Source organism: Felis catus, chromosome A2 (genome assembly GCF_018350175.1).
Source record: "Felis catus isolate Fca126 chromosome A2, F.catus_Fca126_mat1.0, whole genome shotgun sequence".
NCBI lineage: Eukaryota > Metazoa > Chordata > Mammalia > Carnivora > Felidae > Felis > Felis catus.
This window is the reverse complement of record NC_058369.1, coordinates 113,123,057-113,146,260: the sequence shown is the minus strand read 5'-3', so window position 1 is coordinate 113,146,260 and position 23,204 is coordinate 113,123,057. Positions and strand designations below refer to the sequence as shown.

Genomic DNA, 23,204 nt, shown 5'->3' with positions numbered 1-23,204 from the left:
TGTGTCTCCCTCTCTCCCTACCCCTCACTCACGCATAGTCTGTCTCTCTCTCTCTTTCAAAAATAAATAAATATTAAAAAAAAAAGAAAAGGACACATTTGCTTTAATCACTTATATGTAATATTAATGATGAAACCTTAGTTTTTTTCTTGTAAGTACTGAATAAAGCAGCGTGCAATAAACATGATACTGATATTTTACATTACTTACACAGTAACACATTAACATTACTTACACAGTAATATCTTCATTCAGCTTCTCTTGAGACTGAGTACAATTCTGGTGATTTGCTGTAACACAGTTTTTTAAATTATGAAGGCAATTAATTTATAATTGGCCACACTGTTTCATACATAGCCCTCCAAATGAAATATAATGCATTCTCAAGAAAATGGACTTAATATCTTACGGTTTATGATCATCTTAACTTTCTATTCTTTAACCTAAAGTTTGAAACTATTATTGCTCCTCTCAAAAAGAACTCATGCAATGTGAAAAATTATAAAGAAATATTAACTATGTATCTCATATCTGGAAAAATTCTTTAGGACATCTCTGATTCCAGACAAAAGTTGTGTAAGTAACAGTAATAGAATTCACCTTTCCTGCTGAGATTATGCATTTAGAATTCAGTTTGAGATATCCCAGGGAATAATTTAGAAAGTCCAAGAAAAGCAGGAACACATATGAAAAATTCTAGAAGTAACAGTCATGGTAAAAATTTAAGTGAAACTCATTGAAATATGTTGGGTGAAACAAGGATAGCAACATAATAAAACAGTATTTAAAATAATCTTTGGATTATAAATTTTATATGTAAACTCTTCTAAGAGTTTTTTTAAAGTTTATTTATTTGAGAGAGAGAGAGAGAGAGAGAGAGAGAGAGAGAGAGAGAGAGAGAAGGGAAAATGAGCAGAGGAGGGACAGTGAGAGAATCCCACGGGATTCACAACACAGGGCTCGATTCCATGACCATGAAATCATGACCTGAGCCGAAATCAAAAGTCAGATGCCCAAAATATTGAGCCACCCAGGCGACTCTACATGTACACTTTTCTATACATCTTCTGGTAAAAAATACACCATACATTAATTATTATATCAAGGTTGTGATTTCACGAAAAGCACAAAACAGTGGTCAATATCTACTATCCACTATCATAATTTTCTTTCTTAAAACTTTTTCAATAAACATTTGAAATGAATTCTAGACATCTCATCTGTTCATCTTTTACATAACTGCACCATCATCACATATGATAATGTTTATGATCTTTATATGCGAACAATAATCTTTTCCTTATTCCATTTATGGAATTATGGTAAGAAAACATTTTAAAGCAATTTATTCCACATACTAGAATTAATACTGAAGTACTAAACTCTAGTGGAAAGTTTTTTTTTTTTTTTTTTTTAATTTTTTTTTTCAACGTTTATTTATTTTTGGGACAGAGAGAGACAGAGCATGAACGGGGGAGGGGCAGAGAGAAAGGGAGACACAGAATTGGAAACAGGCTCCAGGCTCCGAGCCATCAGCCCAGAGCCTGACACGGGGCTCGAACTCCCGGACCGCGAGATCGTGACCTGGCTGAAGTCGGACACTTAACCGACTGCGCCACCCAGGCGCCCCATCTGGTGGAAAGTTTTAATGAAATTAACTGAGCTAATTAAGAGAATAAACATTGTTTGTAAAAATGGTACCTAAAATCACATAAAAATGGCATATTCTCATTTTGGAGATTATAGTAATAGAGGTAGCATGTGCAAAAGTTAAGTGCTGGCACAAAAATGGGCCCTTGATCAGTGACAGTTATTATTTATATTTTCATTTGTTGGAGCAAATAATCCTCTTCTACATTTCTCCAGAAAATCAATGTTAAGTTGAGGTATATAATTTAATGTCCTCACTTCTCTTTAATAATATGTTGTACCAATAGTATCCATGTATTTATCTAAACCTTTACCAAACCTCTTTTGGTATGGTTTGGTAAATGTTCACCACATTTGACAAACAACACAATGAAATTTAAAAAACCTGGAGAAGGCCTAACCAAAATCAAAAGTCAAAATTCAAAGCAATATTAGTAGTTATGTTCTGCCCATCCTGTCTAAAGCTGGTAAGAGAATCAATTATAGAGTAGCTCTAACAAAATGAATATTCCTAAGCATATTGGCTTAGGTTGCTAGATTGTTCCTTCCCTCCTTCTTTCCTTCACTCATTCATTTGGAGAGAGACACAGTTGGCAGTCAATAAATATTTACTCAGTGAATTGGTGGCTTCATTTGTTTAACAAACAGAATAGCATCCTTAATTTAGCTTCTATCATTAAAATACTAAAAATTAATTGTGTAGACAGGAGATCATCACATGAAAAGACAAAGAAGTGGAAGCAATGGCTTTATCCTGCTCAAACAAGACTAGGACACTTAAAAGATTAGCCCTTAGGTGGAAAACAAGAGGATATATGTTAGTATTTAAATTTAAATAGGACAGAGAGGGGGAGTACAGTATATAAAGCTAGGCTTATGTCTAAAAGACAGTCCAAGTTTTAATGACACATTTATCTCAGTTATAATAAACAGCTACAAGGATGCTTCTTATTGTATAATTTGTGGAAAACATAAAATCAGGGAATTACTAATATTTTTAATATCCTTCAGATAAAAAAAAAGGCTATGGATACTATGTCAGTGCATAAAATTACTGGATTTACCTCTAAAGAATGCTACCTTGAAGAACACGACCCTGAAATAGGATACTACAAAGGTAATGATACATGAAAGACATCTATAACTATGGGAAATATAAAAACACCTTTTCCCCTATGCCTGATTATTAGATTTCCCTCCTATCTTTATTCAGGGTATTTGTCTCTAGTATCGTAATTTTCTGCATGCTCATTTTGGCTTCCTTGCTGCATTATGCTCTACAATCCCATGCATGTCTATATACTATTAATGAAACTCGAAGCAGTTATCTGAGAGATTTTGTCACTTTTGATTTCTTCTTTTTAAAGTGTGTATTATGGGGGTTCCTGGGTGGCTCAGTCAGTTAAGCGTCTGACTTCACCTGAGGTCATGATTTCATGGCTGGTGAGTTTGAGCCCCCTGTCAGGCTCTGTGCTGACAGCTCAGAGCCTGGAGCTTGCTTCAGATTCCATGTCTCTGGCTCTTTCTGCCTGTCGCCTGCTCATGCTCTCTCTCCTCTCTCTCTCTCTCTCGAAAATAAACATTAAAAAAATAATAAAGTGTGTATTATAAATAAGTGCCCTGAAATGGCTCAAGCCTTTGATTAAATCACGATACGATGATCACTTTTGATACGAAATTATTTAATTTCCTGGAAAGACAAGTTGAGGTACACTCAGTCTCAGATGATTTTTTTTTTGAGAGAGAAAGCAAGTGAGGGAGAGGGGCAGAGGGAGAGAGACAGAGAATCTCAAGCAGGCTCCACGCTCAGCACAAAGCCTGACTTGGGGCTCGAACCCATGACCCTGGGATCATGGCCTAAGCCGAAATCCAGAGTTGGGCGCTCAACCAACTGAACCACCCAGGTGCCCCTCAGATGATTTTTATATACTGTGAACGGAAATGGCTTTTGGACTTGAACTGCAACAATGGTTCTCTTCTGGGACTTCAGCCTGCTGGCCCACCTGGCAGATTTTGTATATATCAGCTTCCATAATGGCATGAGCCAATTCCTTAACAAAAATTTCTTTCTCTTTCTCTCTATAAATATATACACATGCACTCACATCCTTTTGGTTCTGTTTCTTTGACAAATACTAATACAGACTTTGGTTCCTTAGTCCCTGGCAATATGGAAGAATAAAGGACTTATATACATATCACGTAGATATTGTTTGACAATATACAAATCTGTATTATGAGCTCTCTGTTTGTTTTATTTAATGCTTTTGAGTCCCCAGAAACATAGAAAAGTAAATACTGTGCTCACTTGTATTGGTTTTGACTAGACATCCACTAATAAGGTTATCACTCATTTCTCCTAAAATCAGTGACATTACAGGAAGACAGGCTCCGTTTACCAGTGATGCCAGTAATCCCAGGATCATGAGTGTGATGTCCAGTCTGTCAGCAAAGCGAAACTGAGGAAAACAAAACATAGTAGCATTACAGCTGTAAAAAACAAAAATAAAACCAACCTACAGTTTTTGCCATCAAGTAAATGTTATTTCATAAATTAAGAGACTCAATAAATGTATAAAATCATGGAAAAGTATTTTATATATAAAATTAAAAAAAGGATCCCTGATATTAGCGATTTACAATGTATTTTGAAGAAGTTGTTGCTGGTTGTTGAAGAAGTTGCTATAAAGTAGCTCTGTCTATCTCTAAAATAAACATTTAAAAGATTTTTTAAAAATTAAAAAAAAGTAGCAAAATCTGTACAAATTATGCATCTGTGACACAGGTCAGATAGATGTGGGTATGAATCAGAAACTTCCTTCCATTTGGTTGATTCTAAAATAAATTAATATATTTTGAAACACTGCAATGACAATATCTTGGCTTATGGACAGTTGAACTTCAAACTTTCAATTCTTTAGGTTTATCAACATCATAGCAATGATAAAAGTAAGTGCAGTGAACGGTAACCATGTGGTAAAAATTAGTTCACCAAATATAATAAATTATATTTTTCATTCTTATTTTAAATTCCTTTGATTTTTTTTCTAGCTGGGGCAGTATCTATTCTATAAACTTATTTATAATAATAATTTGTAAGTCTGTTTGGAATAAGAAAAAGATAACTGAAAAAAAGAAGAAAGAAATCATTGAAAGCCAAATACTGAATGCTTTATATTCTATTCTATAGCAGATCCCAACAATGCTATTCCAAAACAAAAACATGAACAAAACTTGAAAATATGGATTATTTATCTTACTGAGAGGTCAAGATAAAATGTATAGTGGTATTGAAATGAAATTAGATTTGTATAACAGCAAGAGGAACTTAGTACATATTTTATGAGTGGAGACTGAAAAAATTTAATGTATTACCATTTATTCATATGATAGCTAATAAATATTTATGGAGTAACTGCCACAGCATTGTACTTGGTACTACAGATGATAAGAGGGCATCTGTTCATCCACCTTCCTCCATAACAGTGTGTTATGTCTTTGATAAAGTTTGTCATGTTCTGCTACTTCCCAGGTTTTTTAGAATTTGACTTTTGAAAAAGCAGGTACTGTTTTGTGTGAATTTCTAATGACACTGATAGCCAGAATGACATACAGATTAGAGTAGGTAGAGGAATTGTTTTGGGAACACATTCCTGAAAATGGTCCTTGAACATAATCCTAAAGACATATGCTAACATACTGTTTTTAGGTATATTTTTATAAAATATTTACATAATTATTTTTTATTTAAAAGAATTTATACACTTTGAAAATAACCAAGCGACTTTTATCAATGTATGCATCACACACACATGCACACACTTTTTTTTTTTTTTGCAAAATTGGGATCATTGTGTAAATATTGTGCTTTTTTTCTTATCCCTTATTATGGAAACGTTGGGTTAATTATATTTTTTCCTATGAGAGGTAATATTGTAATTACTTATAAAATTCCCCTTCTTCCCCCCACAATAGATGTGAACTATCAATCATTTTAAGCACTACTGACAATTCCCTAAAATTGTATGATATATGTACTTTTTAACTGATTTCACTTACTATCTCAATAGGTCCAACAATTTGTTTTCTTACTTTGGGGAGTTCTTGTAGTTTTCTGGAAAATAAATGTTGAAGATGGAAAGGTTACAATGTAAATATAACTGCAGATTTTTCCAATTAAAATTGTTCCTAACTATCAAATCTCATTCTTGATAGCAAATCCGCATCAACAATGAAATTTTAAAAACACGCTTAAGGATATACAGTACAAGATTTTTATCATAATCAATGGGAAAACTAAGTTGTCACTGGCTATGTCTACATTAGTTAGGATAACAACTGAAGGCAAACCTCTGGAATAGAAATTTTTAAATTGCGGTTGGTTAAGTACATTCATATGGTGCTCCCATCACCACCATCCATCCACAGAACTTTTACCTTGAAAAACTGACTCTATACCCATTAAACAGTAATTCCCCTTCTTCTCTCTTGGCCCTAGCTTCTGGCAACTACCATTCTATTTTCTCTCTCTATGAATCTGACTACCTTAGGTGCCTCATGTAAGTAGGACTATATAGTATCTTGTTCTTTTCTGTAGGGTTTATTCACCCAATTCTGTAGGGTTAAATACCTTCAATGTTTATCTATGTTGCAGCACATGTCAGAATTTTTCTCCTTTTTAAGGCTGATTACTATTCCATTGCATGTATATAACATATTTTATTTATCCATCCATCCACTCATCAATGAACACTTTCAGAGTGCTTCTACTCTTTGCCTACTATGAATAATGCTGCTATGAATATGGGTATACAAATATCTTTTCAAATCCCCACTTTCAATTATTTTGGGTAAATAACTAAGATCAAAATTGCTGGATCACATGATTATTTTTAATTTTTTGAGGAACCATCATACTGTTTTCCATAGCAGCTGCACTATTTTATATTCCTATCAACCATGCACAAGGATTTTCTACATCCTCACCAATATTTGCTATGTTATATTTTGTTTTTTAATTATTATTTTTAATAGCATACATCTTAATGGGTATAAGGTGGTAGACTGGAATTTTTAAGATTTGTAACAAGAGGAAATGTAAACTTTTAATGAAAGAAGTACTATTAAGTATGCATTAAATAAGTATAACATGAATTTTGTCCCCCACTGAAAATTTCCTTTCTTAGCTCACATTTCAAGTCCAGATGAAAACTATAGGTTTTATTCATAGCTTTCACAGAAATCTGTCAATTAAAGATACATACACATACAACATTCTTATACATTAAAGGAAGACTGGAAGGCAACATTAAGTTTTCAAAAAAAGACATCACAGAAGGATGAACTTCTGACTCTCCTCTCCAGCTTTGTAACATAGCTCCATCAACTTTGATAAATGTCAAGTCACTTAATTTTATTCCCTCTGAGGTTAAAAATTCATTTAAATACTGGGCCATTTTGTTCTGAGATGTTTCACAGATGACAACAAGTGCTTTAAGATTGTAAAGCCCTTCCTTTACCTCAAATGCTGATTTGAAAGTTTTTTATTTTATTATTTAAGTAATCTCTACCTCCAACATGGGGTTCAAACTCATGACTCTGAGATCAAGAGTGGCATGCTCCTCTTGACTGAGCCAGCCATGAACTCCCCACATCCCCCCAACAAATGCTGATTTTAGCTAAGACTCAGTAAGCTCTGTTTTGAAATTTGTTTCAGGGAAATATTTCTGTCTTTCATTGACCTTCATGAAAAGCCTCTGAAGGAGGGTTTGGGTAGTCTTTTGAAAGTCTCTTTTCTACCAGAATTTAAAGCAGAAAATAGTACATGAGCAGATATGGTGGGAACTGCCTTTCTGGCTATTTGTAGCCCTGCATTAAGGAAACAAGCTATCAAAAGAGGTCCTCTTGACTTTTACAGCTTATACATCTAAATGTAAGGCCATTATTATAATAAAAGTGAAACAAATAGACTTTAAGCTATTTCAATTTTAAATCTGTAAATTAATGGATTATAGGTATAGGAAATTTTTCTAACATACAAACATACATAAACACACAGACATCTATTCAGTGAAAAAAATAATCAGAATCCAGTATTTTCGTGCATTAAATGTACCACATGGACTGAAGGATCCCTAGAGAACGGAATTGAAAATATTCAGGTATTTCTTCTCTTGTACTGGTAAGCTACAAGACATTCACTGATTATGTTGAATTCCAGCACAAAAATAGCACTGCTATTTTTGGAAAAAATTACAAACATTTTTGCCATAGCTTTGAAAAGGATAAAGCATATCTGAAATTGCAGAAGGCTTTCAGTAGAATCTAGACAAAGCTTACCCGTTTCTCAGATAATTTTCTTGCATCTCTTCAGCTCTTTCAGAATTTGCCATCTCTTCACAATTTAATTCTTCTGAAATATTAATAAATATATCATGATCATGCATTCTTTACATCCCTAACAGCTTCTGAAAAAGTATGATGCTGAGTTTCACCCTGCCATCCCACTCTGCACCCTAATTGAAGTATCTGGTTAGGTAGCTCATTTATTCAGATTTTATCATTGAATTTACAGTTTTGTTGCTTTATTCTCAGCTTAGATTTGAAGCTAATAAAAATTCTAGAAATGAAATAAAAGGAAAGCCAGATCCTGTGCACAATGCATGTTTTTTCAGGACACTGGATTGTATTCCTACACTGCCACTGATTTGATTGTAATTCATGTCACTTTTAAATGTATCTCATGTTTAGTTTTCTCTATAAAAAGTTGATGCAACAGGGGGCACCTGGATGGCTCAGTCAGTTAAGCAACCGACTCTGGATTTCTGCTCAGGTCATGGTCTCACATTTCATGAGATGGAGCCCCGCGTTGGGCTCTGCTGACTGCATGGAGCTTGCCTGGGATTCTCTCTCTCCCTCTCTCTCTCTGCTCCTCCCCCACTAGCACTCTTTCTCTCAAAATAAATAAACATTTTTTAAAAAGTTGAGGCAACTGTTTCTGTTAGCCAGCAGTTTGAAATTTGTTTTTAATGTTTATTTATCTTTGAGAGAGAGAGAGAGAGAGAGAGAGAGAGAGAGAGAGAGAGAGAGAGCGCAAGCCAGGGTAGGGGCAGAGACAGAGAAGGAGACACAGAGGCCAAAGCAGGTTCCAGGCTCTGAGCTGTCAGCACAGAGCCGGATGCAGGGCTCAAACTCATGAATCGTGAGATCATAACCTGGGCTAAAGTCTGCCTCTTAACCAACTGAGCCAGCTAGGCACCCATATTAGCCACCAGTTTGAAGGAATACGGTATCTAATTTACCAAATATAAGCAAGTCAGAGCTTCTCTCATGTACAGTTATCAAAAAATTAGAATATTTTGAAAACCCATTCATCATTAAAATTATATTAAGAATAATGTATACTTCCTTGGGATGACACTTCAGAATCTTAGCCTGTCTTAAGATTGGAATTATGTACATAAATTTTCATTTCATTGCAAATGTAGAGATATTTTGACTGAATCTTACTTGTTAGGAAATATACCATATTACCTATATTGATATAATTATAAATAGTATGGATTTAAATTGTAGAGTTACTAATTAATGAAATATTACCCGTGTCTGAAAAAAGCAAACAAACAAACAGTACCGTTTTTAATAGTAAGCTTCTCCATGAAGGAATAAGGCTCAATGAGTCAATTTTTAGTGGCTGATAAATAAAGCATGATATGAATACATTGGCATACTTTTCCTTTTTCATAAATCAATGGTCATAATTTCACATAAGAAATATTTACAACTGCCATACTTGACTTTACATTATCTCCAGTTATTTGACATATATGTAAGGGAAATAATAAAATAGACTCTACCAATCATTTGAATTTTACAGAAATTAACAGCTATACTAAAAACCTTACAAATTCATAAAAAGAAATCAAAACAATTTGGGCTTACCTCAGTGAGTACATGATCTGTTCATTTAAACCAAAATTGTGTGTGGTTTCTCTCCTCAGCAAATACCTAAGTGTACTCTTAAACTGTGCTTTACTAAGCTTATTTTCTGATCATGCTGTAATATCTGATTATGACAATGGTGACTTTCCAGGTAAAGCACACAATGTTCTTCATGCCATACTGCACATGGGAAACAAAGTGAGCAAAAAACACCCCCACTGAGCCAAAGAAATACTTTTTAAAGATGTAGTGTCTTTAATTTTCTTTTGTGCTTTTCTCAAATCTGTATCATGTTCACGGACACATTCTTATTTTTTTTTTAATTTTTTTTTTACGTTTATTTATTTTTGAGACAGAGACAGAGCATGAACGGGGGAGGGGCAGAGAAAGAGGGAGACACAGAATCGGAAACAGGCTCCAGGCTCTGAGTCATCAGCCTGGAGCCTGACGCGGGGCTCGAACTCACGGACTGCGAGATTGTGACCTGAGCTGAAGTAGGACGCTTAACCGACTGAGCCACCCAGGCGCCCCACTGACACATTCTTATATTACAATTATTAGTTACCCTATTAGATTGTATTTCTTTACTTACTCCTTCATAAATTCCTTGAAAAAGGTATTAATATTGCATTATGTATCAGCTGCTAGTTTATAGAACTAAAAACATATGTTCCCTTCTCCTGAAGAACTCACATGCCCCCCTCCACTTTTTTCTCTATACTATGTCCTTGCTGCTCAGTGTGGTCCCAAGACCAGTAGCATCTGCAACACGTGGGGCTTTACTAGACATGCAGAATTAATTTTTTTAAATTATGGCAGAATATACATAAAACTTGATATTTTAACCATGTTTAAGTTACCGTTCGGTGGCATTAAATACATACACAATGTGCAAGCATCACCAGTACAGAAATTTTTTATAATGCCAAACTGAAACTCTGTACCCATTAAAAAACTTTCCACTTTTTCTTTTCTCCAGTCCCTAGTCACCACCATTCTGCTTTCTGTCTCTATGAAGTTGCCTATTCTAGGCATCTCAGATAAGTAGAATGGTACCAATATTTTTCCCTTTGTGTCAGGCTTACTTCATTCAGCATGTTTTCAAGTTTCATCCATGATATGTCATGTATCAATGTTTCATTCCTTTTTTTTTAAGTTTATTTATTTATTTTGAGAGAGAGGGAGAGAGAGAATCTCAAGCAGGCTCCACACTGCAGCTGTAGAGCCTAACATGGGGCTTGATCTCATGAACTGAGAGCTCATGACCTGAGCCGAAACGAAGTCGGACGCTTAACTGAATGAGCCAGCCAGGTGCCCCAAAGTTTCTTTCCTTTTTAAGGCATAGTATATATGTACATATACCACAGTTTGTTTACCCATTCATTTGTTGATGGACATTTGGATTGTTTCCACCTATTGGTGACTGTGAATAGTGCTACTATGAACATTGGTATATGAATATTGGAGCCCTCTTTCAATTCTTTTGGAATTGAAGTGGAAATAGTGAATCATATGTCAATTCTGTTTACCTTTTTGAGGAACTGCCATATTGCTTTTCACAGTAGCTGTACCATTTTACATTCCTACCAGCAAAGCACTAAAGTTCCAGTTTCTCCATATCTTCACCAATACTTTTATTTTCTAGTTTATTGATAATAGTAATCCTGACAGGTATAAAGTGGTCTCATTATGGTTTTGATTTGCATTCCTTAATGACTACTGAAATTTAGCATCTTTTAATGTATTTATTAGCCATTTGTATGTCTTCTTTGCAGAAATGTGTATTTAAGTCACTGCCCATTAAACATTTTTTTTTATACTTAACTTGTAGTTCCTTATGTATTCTGGATATTAAATCATTATCAGATTATAGGATTTGCAAATACTCTCTCCCATTCTGTGGGCTGTCTTTTCAGACTTGTAATTGTAGCCTTTGATGTACAAAAGTTTTTTATTTTGATGATGTTAAATTTATCTATTTTTGCTTTTTATTGCCTGGGCTTTGGTATCATAGTCAAGACATTATTACCAAATCCAATGTCATAAAGCTTTTCTCTTTTTTTTCCTAAAGGTTTGATAGTTTTAGCACTTACATTTAGATCTTTAATCCATTTTGAGTTAATATTTCCACATGGTGTAAAATAAAGGGTCTAGCTTCATTCTTTTATATGTAGATATCAAGTTTTGCCAGCACCATTTATTGAAAACACTGTTTTTCTCCACTGAATGGTCTTGACATCCTTGTTGAATATCATTTTATCATATATGTGAGAGCTTATTTTGGGGCTACTTTATTCCATTGGTCTATATGTCTTTATGCTAGTTCTACATTCTTTTGATTACTATAGCTGTGTAATATATTTTGAAATCAGGAAGTGTGACTCTTCCAAATTTGTTCTTTTTCAAGATTGTTTTTGCTATTTTCAAGATTATCTTTGCTCTTTGCCATTTTGCTACTGTTTTGCTATTGTTCAGCTATTTGCTATTTTTGCTATTTGCTATCTTTTTAAAGATTGTTTTTCTATTTGCTATTAAAACTCTATAGGATTTTTAGGATGGGTTTTCCTATTTATGCAAAAAAATGTTATTGGGATTTTCATACGGGTTACATTGAATCTGTAGGTCACTTTCAGTAATACTTTCAGTCCTCTTAGATCTGTAGATCATTTTCAGTCATATTAATAATATTATAAGTCTTCCAGTCCATGAACAGAAAATGCCTTTTCATTCATTTCTGTCTTCTTTCCTTGACTAAGTTTATTTCCAAGTATTTTATGATAATATTATAATGGAATTGTTTTCTTAATTTTCTTTCCTGATTGTTAGTGGGTAGAAAAGCAATTAATATTTTTTTAGATTCCACATATGAGATCATACAATATTTGTCTTTCTCTGTCTGACTTATTTCATTAGCATAGTTCCTTCAAGACTCATCATAAATTGGTTTTTCCTTTTGTGAGGACTTCCTTTTTTATGGCTGAATAATATTCCATCGCGCACGCGCGCGCGCGTGTGTGTTTATGTGTGTGTGAATACACACCACATTTTCTTTATTCATTCATCTGTTGATGGACCTTTAGGTTGCTTCCATTTCTTGGCTTCTGTAAATAATGCTGCAATGAACATGGGGGTAGAGATATGTCAAGATAGTGATTTGACTTCCTTCTGATATATACACAGAAAGGTAACTGCTGGATCATATGGTAGTTCTGTTTTTAATATTCTCTCTGCCCCTTCCCTGCTCGTTCTCTCTCTCTCTCTCTCTCAAAAATAAATAAAACATTAAAAAAAATAAAATCCATTCCAGAAATGCAGAATTTGGATCCCACTCTAGAACTACTGAATATTTTAACAAGATTCTCCAAGTGGTTTGTGTGCATGTAAAATTTGGAGAAGCACAACTCTAAAGTATTTAACAAAAAGTCTTGGTAAATAGAAGGCACTAATTCTCTAGAGGAAGTTTTCTTTCTGTTAAAACTAAGACTATAAAAATAAAGTTAAAAATGCACTGTGATGGTAACACATTGTTCTTATCTACTATCCACAGCAAGGTTTTAAAGTGTGAACAAAGGACCTCTGGTATCAGAATCGCATGGAGTGCATTTTATTTATTTATGAAAAAAAGTTTTTTTAATGTTTATTCATTTTTTTGATAGAGACAGAGCGTGAATTGGGGAGGAGCAGAGAGAGAGAGGGAGACACAGAATCCAAAGCAAGCTCCGGACTCTGAACTGACAGCACAGAGCCTGACGCAGGGCTCAAACTTACAGACCTTGAGCTCATGACCTGAGCTGAAGTTGGACGCTTAACCGACTGAGCCACCCAGGTGCCCTGCGTGGAGTACATTTTAAAAAATGACATACTGGTAAGTTTTAGCCATAGAATTAAAACAGGGCAATATCGTAAAGAATAATGTAGTAGATATACTGTCTAGTCAGAGAAAGCCTCTTATAGAAGATAATGTTTAAGGTGAATTACAAGAAGGAAGTTGCCATATAGAGATCAAGAAGAGTATCCCAGGCACACAGAGTGTGATTTATATGGTAGAGAGAAAAAGTGCACTGAGGCAAAGGAATACAAGATGAAAGAAAATAACAGGACAGTGTGGAGGTCATCATTATATGGGAAGATATAGGATGGGCATGATGGCTGTCCTTTTGTTCCTCCATATCATCCAATATTTCAAAAGGAACAGGGGATTGGTTTGAAACATGTCAGGTGTGAGATACTGATGAGATAATCAAGTAGTAATGTTCAAGAATCAACAGGTAATGTGAGAATAGAACTCAGAACACCTTATATAGCCAAAGCAGAACCTGTCAGTCAGCCAGTCCTTACTGATTAATGACTATGCAGAGGTTATCATATCAAGTAATACAGAGGATACAAAGAAATATAAAATTAGAAAGAAATATTTTGTTTACAAGGGATCTTGCTTTTAAAAAAAATTCTGACTTCATATGCCAAGAGGGAAAGTCATATGACAAAATATCACTATTGAAATAAATTTTCTGAGTGGCACTTAATTAAGCAGGCTGGATTAGAATAATCTGATGCACAACTAAAAGAGACTGGTTGGATGGAAAACACAGGATTTCTGATTAGATAAAAGAAGATATGAACTTTATAGAAACACCGAAAGGAACATACTACTAGTAGTAGAAAGTATTAGTAGGGAGATTATTGTTGTATATGAACAAATTTCAGAAAATTTTTTTTGTTTCCTTTTTCTTCATAATGCTCTTCTTTCTGAAATGGAGGAGTGTTTTATACTCTTCACAAGCTCCAACTGTTTTCATATCCTGTAATATTTATATACTGCAATTTCTCAAATGCTGTTCCTTTTCCCCCTCCATATGTCTAGCTGGACCGTAGAGTTAAGAGCTCTAAAAATATGTAAATCCAAAGAGATGGTTGATTTTATGTATCAATTTGGCTAGGCAATGGCACCTAGTTGTTTGATTAAATACTCATCTAACTGTTTTTGTGAAAGTACTTTTTAGATGTAATTAACACTTAAATTAGTAGAGCCTTAGTAAAGCAGATCACCCTTCATAATGTAGGTAGTCTTCATCCAATCAGTTAGAGGAATTAAGAGAAAAGGCTGAGGTCTTCTGAAGAGGAAACAATTCTGGCTTTAGATGGCCTTCAGTCTCAAAACATCAACTTCTTCCTAGAATTTCCATCCTTCTAGCCTGCCCTGAGGATTTCAGACTTGCCAGTCACCATACTTATGTAAGTCAATGCCTTAAAATCAATCTCTCTCTCTCTCCACACACACACACACACACACACACACACACACACACACACAGCCAGATATACAGATGCCTATATATACAGATAAACCCAATGGGATATATATAACCTATTGGTTCTGTTACTCTGAAGAACCCTAATCCACCTAGTAAGACAGGAGCTTATATGATGACTAGTACATAGAGTGACTACTCTAGCAAGTGAAAAGAACATTATGACTTAAAATGGTTTCACTCCATGGATAAGAAGGGCCCTGAGGTTAGTCCTTAAAGTATGGTTAAGATTTCAATAAGTGAAGATGTGTGGAGGAGGAACAAGAATATTTTAGGATTGCAAAGGTGAATTATGTAACAACACAGAATCAGACCAGTCTGGTTAGAATGAACAGTTTATGCACAAATGGATAAACAGATAAGGTAGATAAGATTGTAGAAGGCATTTAATCAATTTTTAAGGGCAAGTATAATTTTCTGACAATGAGAGGGACTTAGCCACTGGTATTTGGTATTACTCTTTAAAAAATTAATTAATTAATTTTTAAATTTACATCCAAGTTAGTTAACATATAGTGCAACAGTGATTTCAGGAGTAGATTCCTTAATGCTCCTTACCCATTTAGTCCATCCCCCCTCCCACAATCCCTCCAGCAACCCTCTGTTTGTTCTCTATATTTAAGTGTCTCTTATGTTTTGTCCCCCTCCCTGTTTTTATATTATTTTTGCATCCCTTCCCTTATGTTCATCTTTTTTGTATCTTAAATGCCTCAAAGCAGTGAAGTCATATGGTATTTGCCTTTCTCTGACTAATTTCGCTTAGCATAATAGCCTCCAGTTCCATCCGTGTAGTTGCAAATGGCAAGATCTCATTCTTTTTGATTGCCGAGTAATACTCCATTGTATATATATGGTATTTGGTATTATTGATCTAATATCATGGGTAGACTGGAAGGACTTGGGGAAAAACAAGATTCAAGTACATTCATTTTGGTGCAGTGTCATAGCAGTAGAAAAGTCATATTTGAGAGACATTTTTAAGGGAAGGTTGACAGGATATAGATTCATAGAATGATAAAGAAGGAACAAAAAATAAAAATTCAATGACTAAGCTTCATTATCTGAAATAAATGAGAAGCAAAGATGGAAATGGGCAAGTCAATAGAGGGAGGTGATTTTGGGGAACAGGTGATATTCAATTTAAAAATATGTTTGGGTTGATACTGGACTGTCCAAGTGAACATACCTGGCATACAGATGGAAATGTGGTACTGATAATTAGGAAAATTGCCAAGCTAGAGAGATACTTGTAATGGTTATCTGCACAGAAGGAAAAATTAAATCTTTGAGAATAAATTTGCTTTAATAATTTGACAATGGTATATAAAAGCACAGGTGACAGGGTACAGTATAGATGCTCAGAATTTTCCTTCTAGAGTGGTGCCATTTAATAGAACTTTCTGCAAAAATGGGAATATTCTGTTTACTGTTCAAACAGAATATGGTAGCCAGTAGGCGTGTGTAGCTATTGGGCACTTGCAATATAGCAGTGATAAAAATGATTTTCTATTTATATAATTTAATTCAAATTTAAGTAGTTATATATGGCAAAAGGCTATCATACTCAGAAGCATAGTTCTAGAATCAAACTGCCTAGACTCAAATTCTGGATTCCCCATTCACACTACACCTATAATTTTGGCTAACTCATTTAATCCTTACTGAACAGCACTAAACACTGTTTACAACTCAATTAACACCTAGTGTCCTTTTTAAAATTACATAACTACTTGTTTTATTTTGCCACTTTTCAGCAAACAACCCACACCAATTAACACAAAATGTGATTGTAACATCACTATTAAAAAAAAAAAGCAAAGTCAGAGTTAGACAGGGATCAAAAAGATGAAATAGGAGCTTTCTACCATCTTCTTTTCAAAGCACACCAATCTAGACAATCATTCATATATAAGAGTGCCTTTGTGGAAGTCCAAGGGTCCAGTGGAAAAGTTCCAGCACACTGTTAGAGCAAAAAAATTCTAAGATAGGATGGATTGAAGAAAGTAAGAGAAACAGTGTCACTTTCTCAGCTGGGTCGGAAGCTGCTAAAGATACCTATTTCTTTTTTACCCCATCCACAATACTGAGGCATGCTACATAACTGCAGGGCAGGGAGTGGCTTGGAGAACAACATCCAGGGCTTGGAATGGAACATAAAAAAAGGAATGCAGATTCTATTAACTGCATGGCAGGAAGCCAACTCATGAGCTGCTGGGGACATCTTGCCTGCAGATCTCCCCTTAGGTGGCCCAGGGACACCCCAACATTCTGCATGACTTACCCACACCCACCAACCCCAGGGGTAGTGGAAAACAAGTCTCTGCAGACAGCTAATGAGCATATACATGCATAAAAAGCTTGCCTGACTCTGTAGGACTGGGAGACAACACACAAAACTGAGCACTATTCTAGGGAAAGCAAGCAAACAAGAAGCTGTCAGCATCTGGCTTTGCAAGAGAAGGCATACAATCTTAGGAATTTCCAAGGGGACAAGAAGTAGGGAGCAGGCATATCCATTGAAAAGGCCCGAGAATGCCTCCGAATCTCTAATACTGCTGATGGAGGTATTTTTATCCCTAAGCCAGTCAGTAGACAGGAGGAGGTGACTATTACTTTAAATATACAGATAGTATTCCAAGACTTTAAGGAGCATGAAAAATCAAGGAAACATGACACCACCAAAGGAACACAATGATTTTCCATTTCCCAAAGAAATGGAGAGCTACAATTTGCTTGATTAAGAATTCAAAATAGTTGTTTCAAGGAAGCTAAGTAACCTATTATTAGAAGATACAAAGAAAGTTCAATAAAATCAGGAAAATACCTGAACAAAATGAGAAGTATAACAGTGAGAGAAATCATAAAAACAAAAAACAGAAATTCTGGAGCTGAAGAATACAATGAATAAAATTAAAAAAAAAATGCAATAGAAAGCATCAATAGACCACTGTATCAAACAGAAGAAAGAATCTATAAAGTAGAAGACAGGTAGGTCATATAAAATTACCAGTCAGAGGAGAACAAAGAAAAAGAATGAAAAAGAGTGAAGAAAGCCTATATGAATAATAGGACATCATTAATAGAAACAATATAGGTCTTATTAGAGCCCTATAAGGAGAAGAGAGGGATAAAGGGACAGAAAGCAAATTTAAGAAGTAATGACTGAGAACTTATCAAACCTAGGGAGAGATCTAGACATCCAAGTTCATGAGGTGAAGAAATTCAAATTCTTCACATACAAGGGAATGCCCATAAGGCTATCAGTGGATTTCTCAGCAGAAATCTTGCAGGTAAGGAGGGAGTAAGATAATACATTCAAAGTACAGGAAGAGAAAAAAACTGCCAACCAAGAATACTTGAGCTGGCAAAGTTGTTCTTCCAAAATGAAGGAGAGTTAGATTTTCCCAGACAAACAAAAGCTGATGGAATTTGTCATTACTAGATCTGCCTTACAAGAAATGCTAACAGGAATTCTTAAAACTGAAATGAAAGGAAGCAAATATATAAAATTAACATAAAAATATAAAACATACTGATAAAGTATGTATATAGTTAAATTCAGAATACTCTATACTGTAATGCAATGGTCTGTTAATCACTTAACTCTAGTGTAAAATTTAAGGTCAGATGTATTAAAAATAATTATAGCTGTAATAATTATTAGATACACATTATAAAAAGAGGTAAATTACGATGTTAAAACATAAAATGTTGGGGAGAGGGGTTTTTGTATGTGATCAAAGTTGCTATCTGTTTCAAAGAGACTGTTATATCCAGAAGATGTTTTATGTTGGTCTTCCCTAATTGCAACACACGGTAGCCACAAAGCAAAAAACTACAGTAAGTATACAAAGGACAAAGAGAAGTCAATGAAACCACACTACTACAGAAAAATCATTACTTCACAAAGGAAGGAAGAAAGAGAGGAAGAAAGGAACAAAGGAACTGAAACACTGCCAGAAAACAATTAAAAAGATGGCATCAGGAAGTAAGTACCCATTAATAATTACTTAAATGTTTTCAATTCTTTAATCAAAAGGCACAGAGTGGCTGAATGAAAAAACAATGAAAAAACAAGACCAAACTATATGCTGCCTACAAGAGATTCACTTCACCTCTAAGGACACACATAAGCTCAAAGTGAAGGGATGAAAATGGATATTCCATGCATTTGGAAATTAGGGGTGGCTATACTTATATTAGACAAAATAGACTTTAAGTCATAAACTGTAACAAGCAATAAAGAAGATCATTATATAATGATAAAGGGGTCAATTCATTAAGAGGGAATAAAAACTGTAAATATTTATGCACTCAACACTGGAACACCTAAATATATTAAGTACTAATAAATGTAAGGGGAAAAATAGACAATGGCACAATTATAGTTGGACGCTTTAATACTTCACTTTCAACAATGGATAGATCATCCAGACAGAAAATCAATACTGAAACAACGGACTGGAACTTTAGATCTAATGGACCTAACAGACATCTACGTTATATTCCACACAATAGCAGTGGAATACATATTCTTCTCAAGTGCACATAAAACATTTTCCAGGTTACATCATATGTACACTCATAAAACAAGTCTTAACAAATTTAAGAAAACCGAAATGATACAAGCATCTTTTCTGACAATAGTATAAAATTAGAAATTAATAATGGAGAAAAACTAGAAAATTCATGAATGTGTGTAAATTAAACAACATACTCCTAAACAACAAATGGATCAAAGAAGAAATCAAAAGAGAAATCCAAAAATATCCTAAAACAAATGAAATGGAAACACAATATACCAAAACTTATAAGATGCAGCAAAAGCAGTTCTACGAGAAAAGTTTAAAGTGATAAATGCCTACATTAAGAAAAAGAAAGATCTCAGGATTCTTGGGTTGCTTTGGTTATGCATCTGACTCTTGGGTCTCAGATCAGGTCACAGTCTCACAGTTGTGGGACTGAGCCCCACGTCAGGCTCTACACTGATGGCGTGGAGCCTGCTTGGGATTCTCTTTCTCTCTGTCCCTCCTCTGCTCTCTCTCTCTCTCTCAAAAGAAAAAAAAACAAGAAAAATTAATATCTCACATGAACAACCTAACTATACACTATTAGGAACTAGAAAAAGAATAAACCAAACCCAAAGTTAGCAGAAGGAAGGAAATAACAGAAATCAGAATGAAAATAAATGAAATTGAGACGGGAAAAACAGTAGCAAAGGCAAAAGAATCTAGAATCTGGTTTCTTGAAAAGATAAACAAGGTTGACAAACAGTAGCTATACTAAGAAAAAAAAAAGAAGATTAAAATGTGTAAAATTAGGGGCGCCTGGGTGGCGCAGTCGGTTAAGCGTCCGACTTCAGCCAGGTCACGATCTCGCGGTCCCTGAGTTCGAGCCCCGCGTCGGGCTCTGGGCTGATGGCTCAGAGCCTGGAGCCTGCTTCCGATTCTGTGTCTCCCTTTCTCTCTGCTCCTGCCCCGTTCATGCTCTGTCTCTCTCTGTCTCAAAAATAAATAAAACGTTAAAAAAAAAAAAAAATTAAAAAAAAAATGTGTAAAATTAGAAATGAAAGAGGAGATATTATAACTGACACCACAGAAATACAAAAGATAAAAAGAAACAATTATAAAATAAAGAATAATTGAACACCAACAAACTGGATAACTTAGAAGAAATGAATAAATTTCTAGAAAAAAATATAACCTACTGAATAATTAAATAGCAAAGGGACTGAATCAATAATCAAAAATGTCCCAACAAAGAAAAGCCCAGGACCAGATGGTTTCCCTGTAAGTTCTACCAAACACTTAAGGAGAAGTAACACCAATCCTTCTCAAACTATTTCAAAAAATTAAATAGGAGGGAACACTTCCAAGCTCATTTTACACGACAGCATTATCCTGATACTAAAGCTAGATGAGGATACTACAAGAAAGAAAACTACAGGGCAATATCCTTTTTGAATAGAAATGTGAAAATTCTCAACAAAATACTAGCAAACCTAATTCAACAGGACATTAAAATGATCATATACCAGGGTTTTTATAAGCCCTAGTAATCCATGTTAAACACTCAACCTGATATAATATGAATGATTAATAAATGCTAGCCATTTTGATTAATGTTTAAAAAAACCTGGGGCGCCTGGGTGGCACAGTCGGTTAAGCGTCCGATTTCAGCCAGGTCACGATCTTGCGGTCCGTGAGTTCTGGCCCCGCGTCAGGCCCTGGGCTGATGGCTCGGAGCCTGGAGCCTGTTTCTGATTCTGTGTCTCCCTCTCTCTCTCTGCCCCTCCCCCGTTCATGCTCTGTCTCTCTCTGTTCCAAAAATAAATGAAAAACGTTGAAAAAAAATTAAAAAAAAAAACAATAAAACAACAACAACAAAAGGATCATATACCATGATCAGGTGGGATCCATCCGTGGGATGTAAGGATGGCTAATTATATCCCAATCAATAAATATGATACATCACAATAATAGAACAAATGATAAAAATAATATGATCAGCTCAATAGATGCATAATAGAAAAAGTAGTAGACAAAATTCAACCTCTTTCATGATAAAAGCTCTCAACAAATTGGATGTAGAAGAAAATGTACTTCAACATAATAAAATCCATGTATGTTAGGCCCACAGCTAACATCATCCTCAATGGTCACAGTTTAAAAGCTTTTCCTCTAAGATCAAGAACAAGACAAGGGCAGGAATGTAAATTGGTTCAGTCATTATGGAAAACATTATGAAGTTCCCTGAAAACATTAAAATAGAACTACCTAATAATCCAGCATTCTACTTCTGGGTATATATCCAAAGGAAATGAAAACAGTATATTGAAAAGATATCTGTACTCCCATGTTTATTGCAGCATTACTTACAATAGCCAAGATATGGAGACAATCTAAGTATCCCTAAAGAAGATGTGGTAAATGTATAAAATGTAATATTATTCAACTCTGACAAAGAAGGAAATCCTGCCATTTGGCTTTGAGGGCATTATGCTAAGTGAGATAAGTCAGACAAAGAAGGACATATCTCACTAAAAAATGGAACCCAAAAAAGCTGAATTCTTAGAAACAGAATAGAAGAGTTGTTTCCAGTGGCTGGGAGGTGGGGTAATCAGGAAGATAATGGTCACAGAGTGCAAACTTGCAGTTAGAAGATGAGTAAATTCTTGAGATTTAATGCACAGCATTGTGATTATAGTCAATGATACTGTATTACATACTTCAGGGTTGCTAAGAGACTAGACTTTTTTTTACTCATTAAAATCACTTTATTTGAAGCCCAGATGGGATAATTAGCTTTTTTTTTTTTTAAGGATTATAGTAAATACTTAATAAGTGAATGTAACAAGCTGCAGTCATTAAACTTAAGATACTACATCTTAAATGTTCTAAACACAAAATGAAATTATAATTTTGTGATATGATGGAGGTATTAGCTAATGCTATAGTGGGAATCATATTGCAACACATAAATGTATCAAATCAACACTTTACATTTATACAATGCTATATGTCAATTATGTCTCAATAAAAAAGAATAGTTAACAAAATAAGAAACTTCACTGGGGTGTTAATAGTAGAAAAGCTACCCTAGCTAGATAGATTTAAGAAGATTTTGAAAAATAATGACTACATGATTCAAAAGATAGAATACAGTAGAAATAAAGTAGTATTATTCTTTTAATCTTTATAGAATTATTGGATACTAAAATTTATCATAATAATAAACAATGTTACCAATATAAGACATATTTAATTTTTAACCTTTAAACTATATTTGAGATATGAGTTCTCTCAAGAAAAAGTCTCATCGGAAATTCATCACAACTTATGAGCAAGAATTAAAAGCAGAATATCAGTTTTCCATCTCAAATATTCCTGATGATGAAAAGTTCCAAAATCATATATAGTTTTCAGACATAATAAATAATAAGAAAAGCTATGTAGAAGAGAAAAAAAGTATTGTGAGAAAATATTACTTTCACTTACTTCAGATTAATGTCTACTTAGCAAGACAAATATGCTGTATAGTCACTGTAGGACCTATTAGCAGCTGACAGTGTTTGGAAAATTATGGTTCTTCACTGCCATGTTAGACTTTAAAATTTTCACTGCCATTTTCAATAAAAATTTTAGAATTATTCTTTTATACTGGAAGTTCATTTTATGATTTCATATTTAGGAAAGTATCAATTTTTATCACTCAACTTTTGGCATTGGTACAAAGTATATATATGTATGTGTGTGTGTGTGTGTGTGTGTGTGTTTATGTAAACATGTATATTTATATATT

At 34.4% G+C, this 23,204-nt stretch overlaps 1 protein-coding gene across 5 annotated transcripts in view; it reads right to left on the bottom strand.

Annotated features, from left to right (window-relative positions):
* The window catches only part of ABCB5 (ATP binding cassette subfamily B member 5), a 138,447-nt gene that overhangs the window by 106,954 nt on the left and 8,289 nt on the right, over positions 1–23,204 (bottom strand). For 4 of the 5 annotated variants that reach the window (XM_045052460.1, XM_023250426.2, XR_006594262.1 and 1 more), the window contains 4 exons: positions 7,990–8,062; positions 5,710–5,764; positions 3,959–4,109; positions 236–290 (listed from right to left, as the gene is read on the bottom strand). In XM_045052460.1, coding sequence (XP_044908395.1) covers positions 236–290; positions 3,959–4,109; positions 5,710–5,764; positions 7,990–8,042 — 314 coding nt within the window. In that variant the 5' untranslated portion in view covers positions 8,043–8,062. Of the gene's footprint in view, positions 1–235; positions 291–3,958; positions 4,110–5,709; positions 5,765–7,989; positions 8,063–23,204 lie in introns of those variants that run through there. The other variant, XM_045052462.1, reaches the window with a different exon arrangement.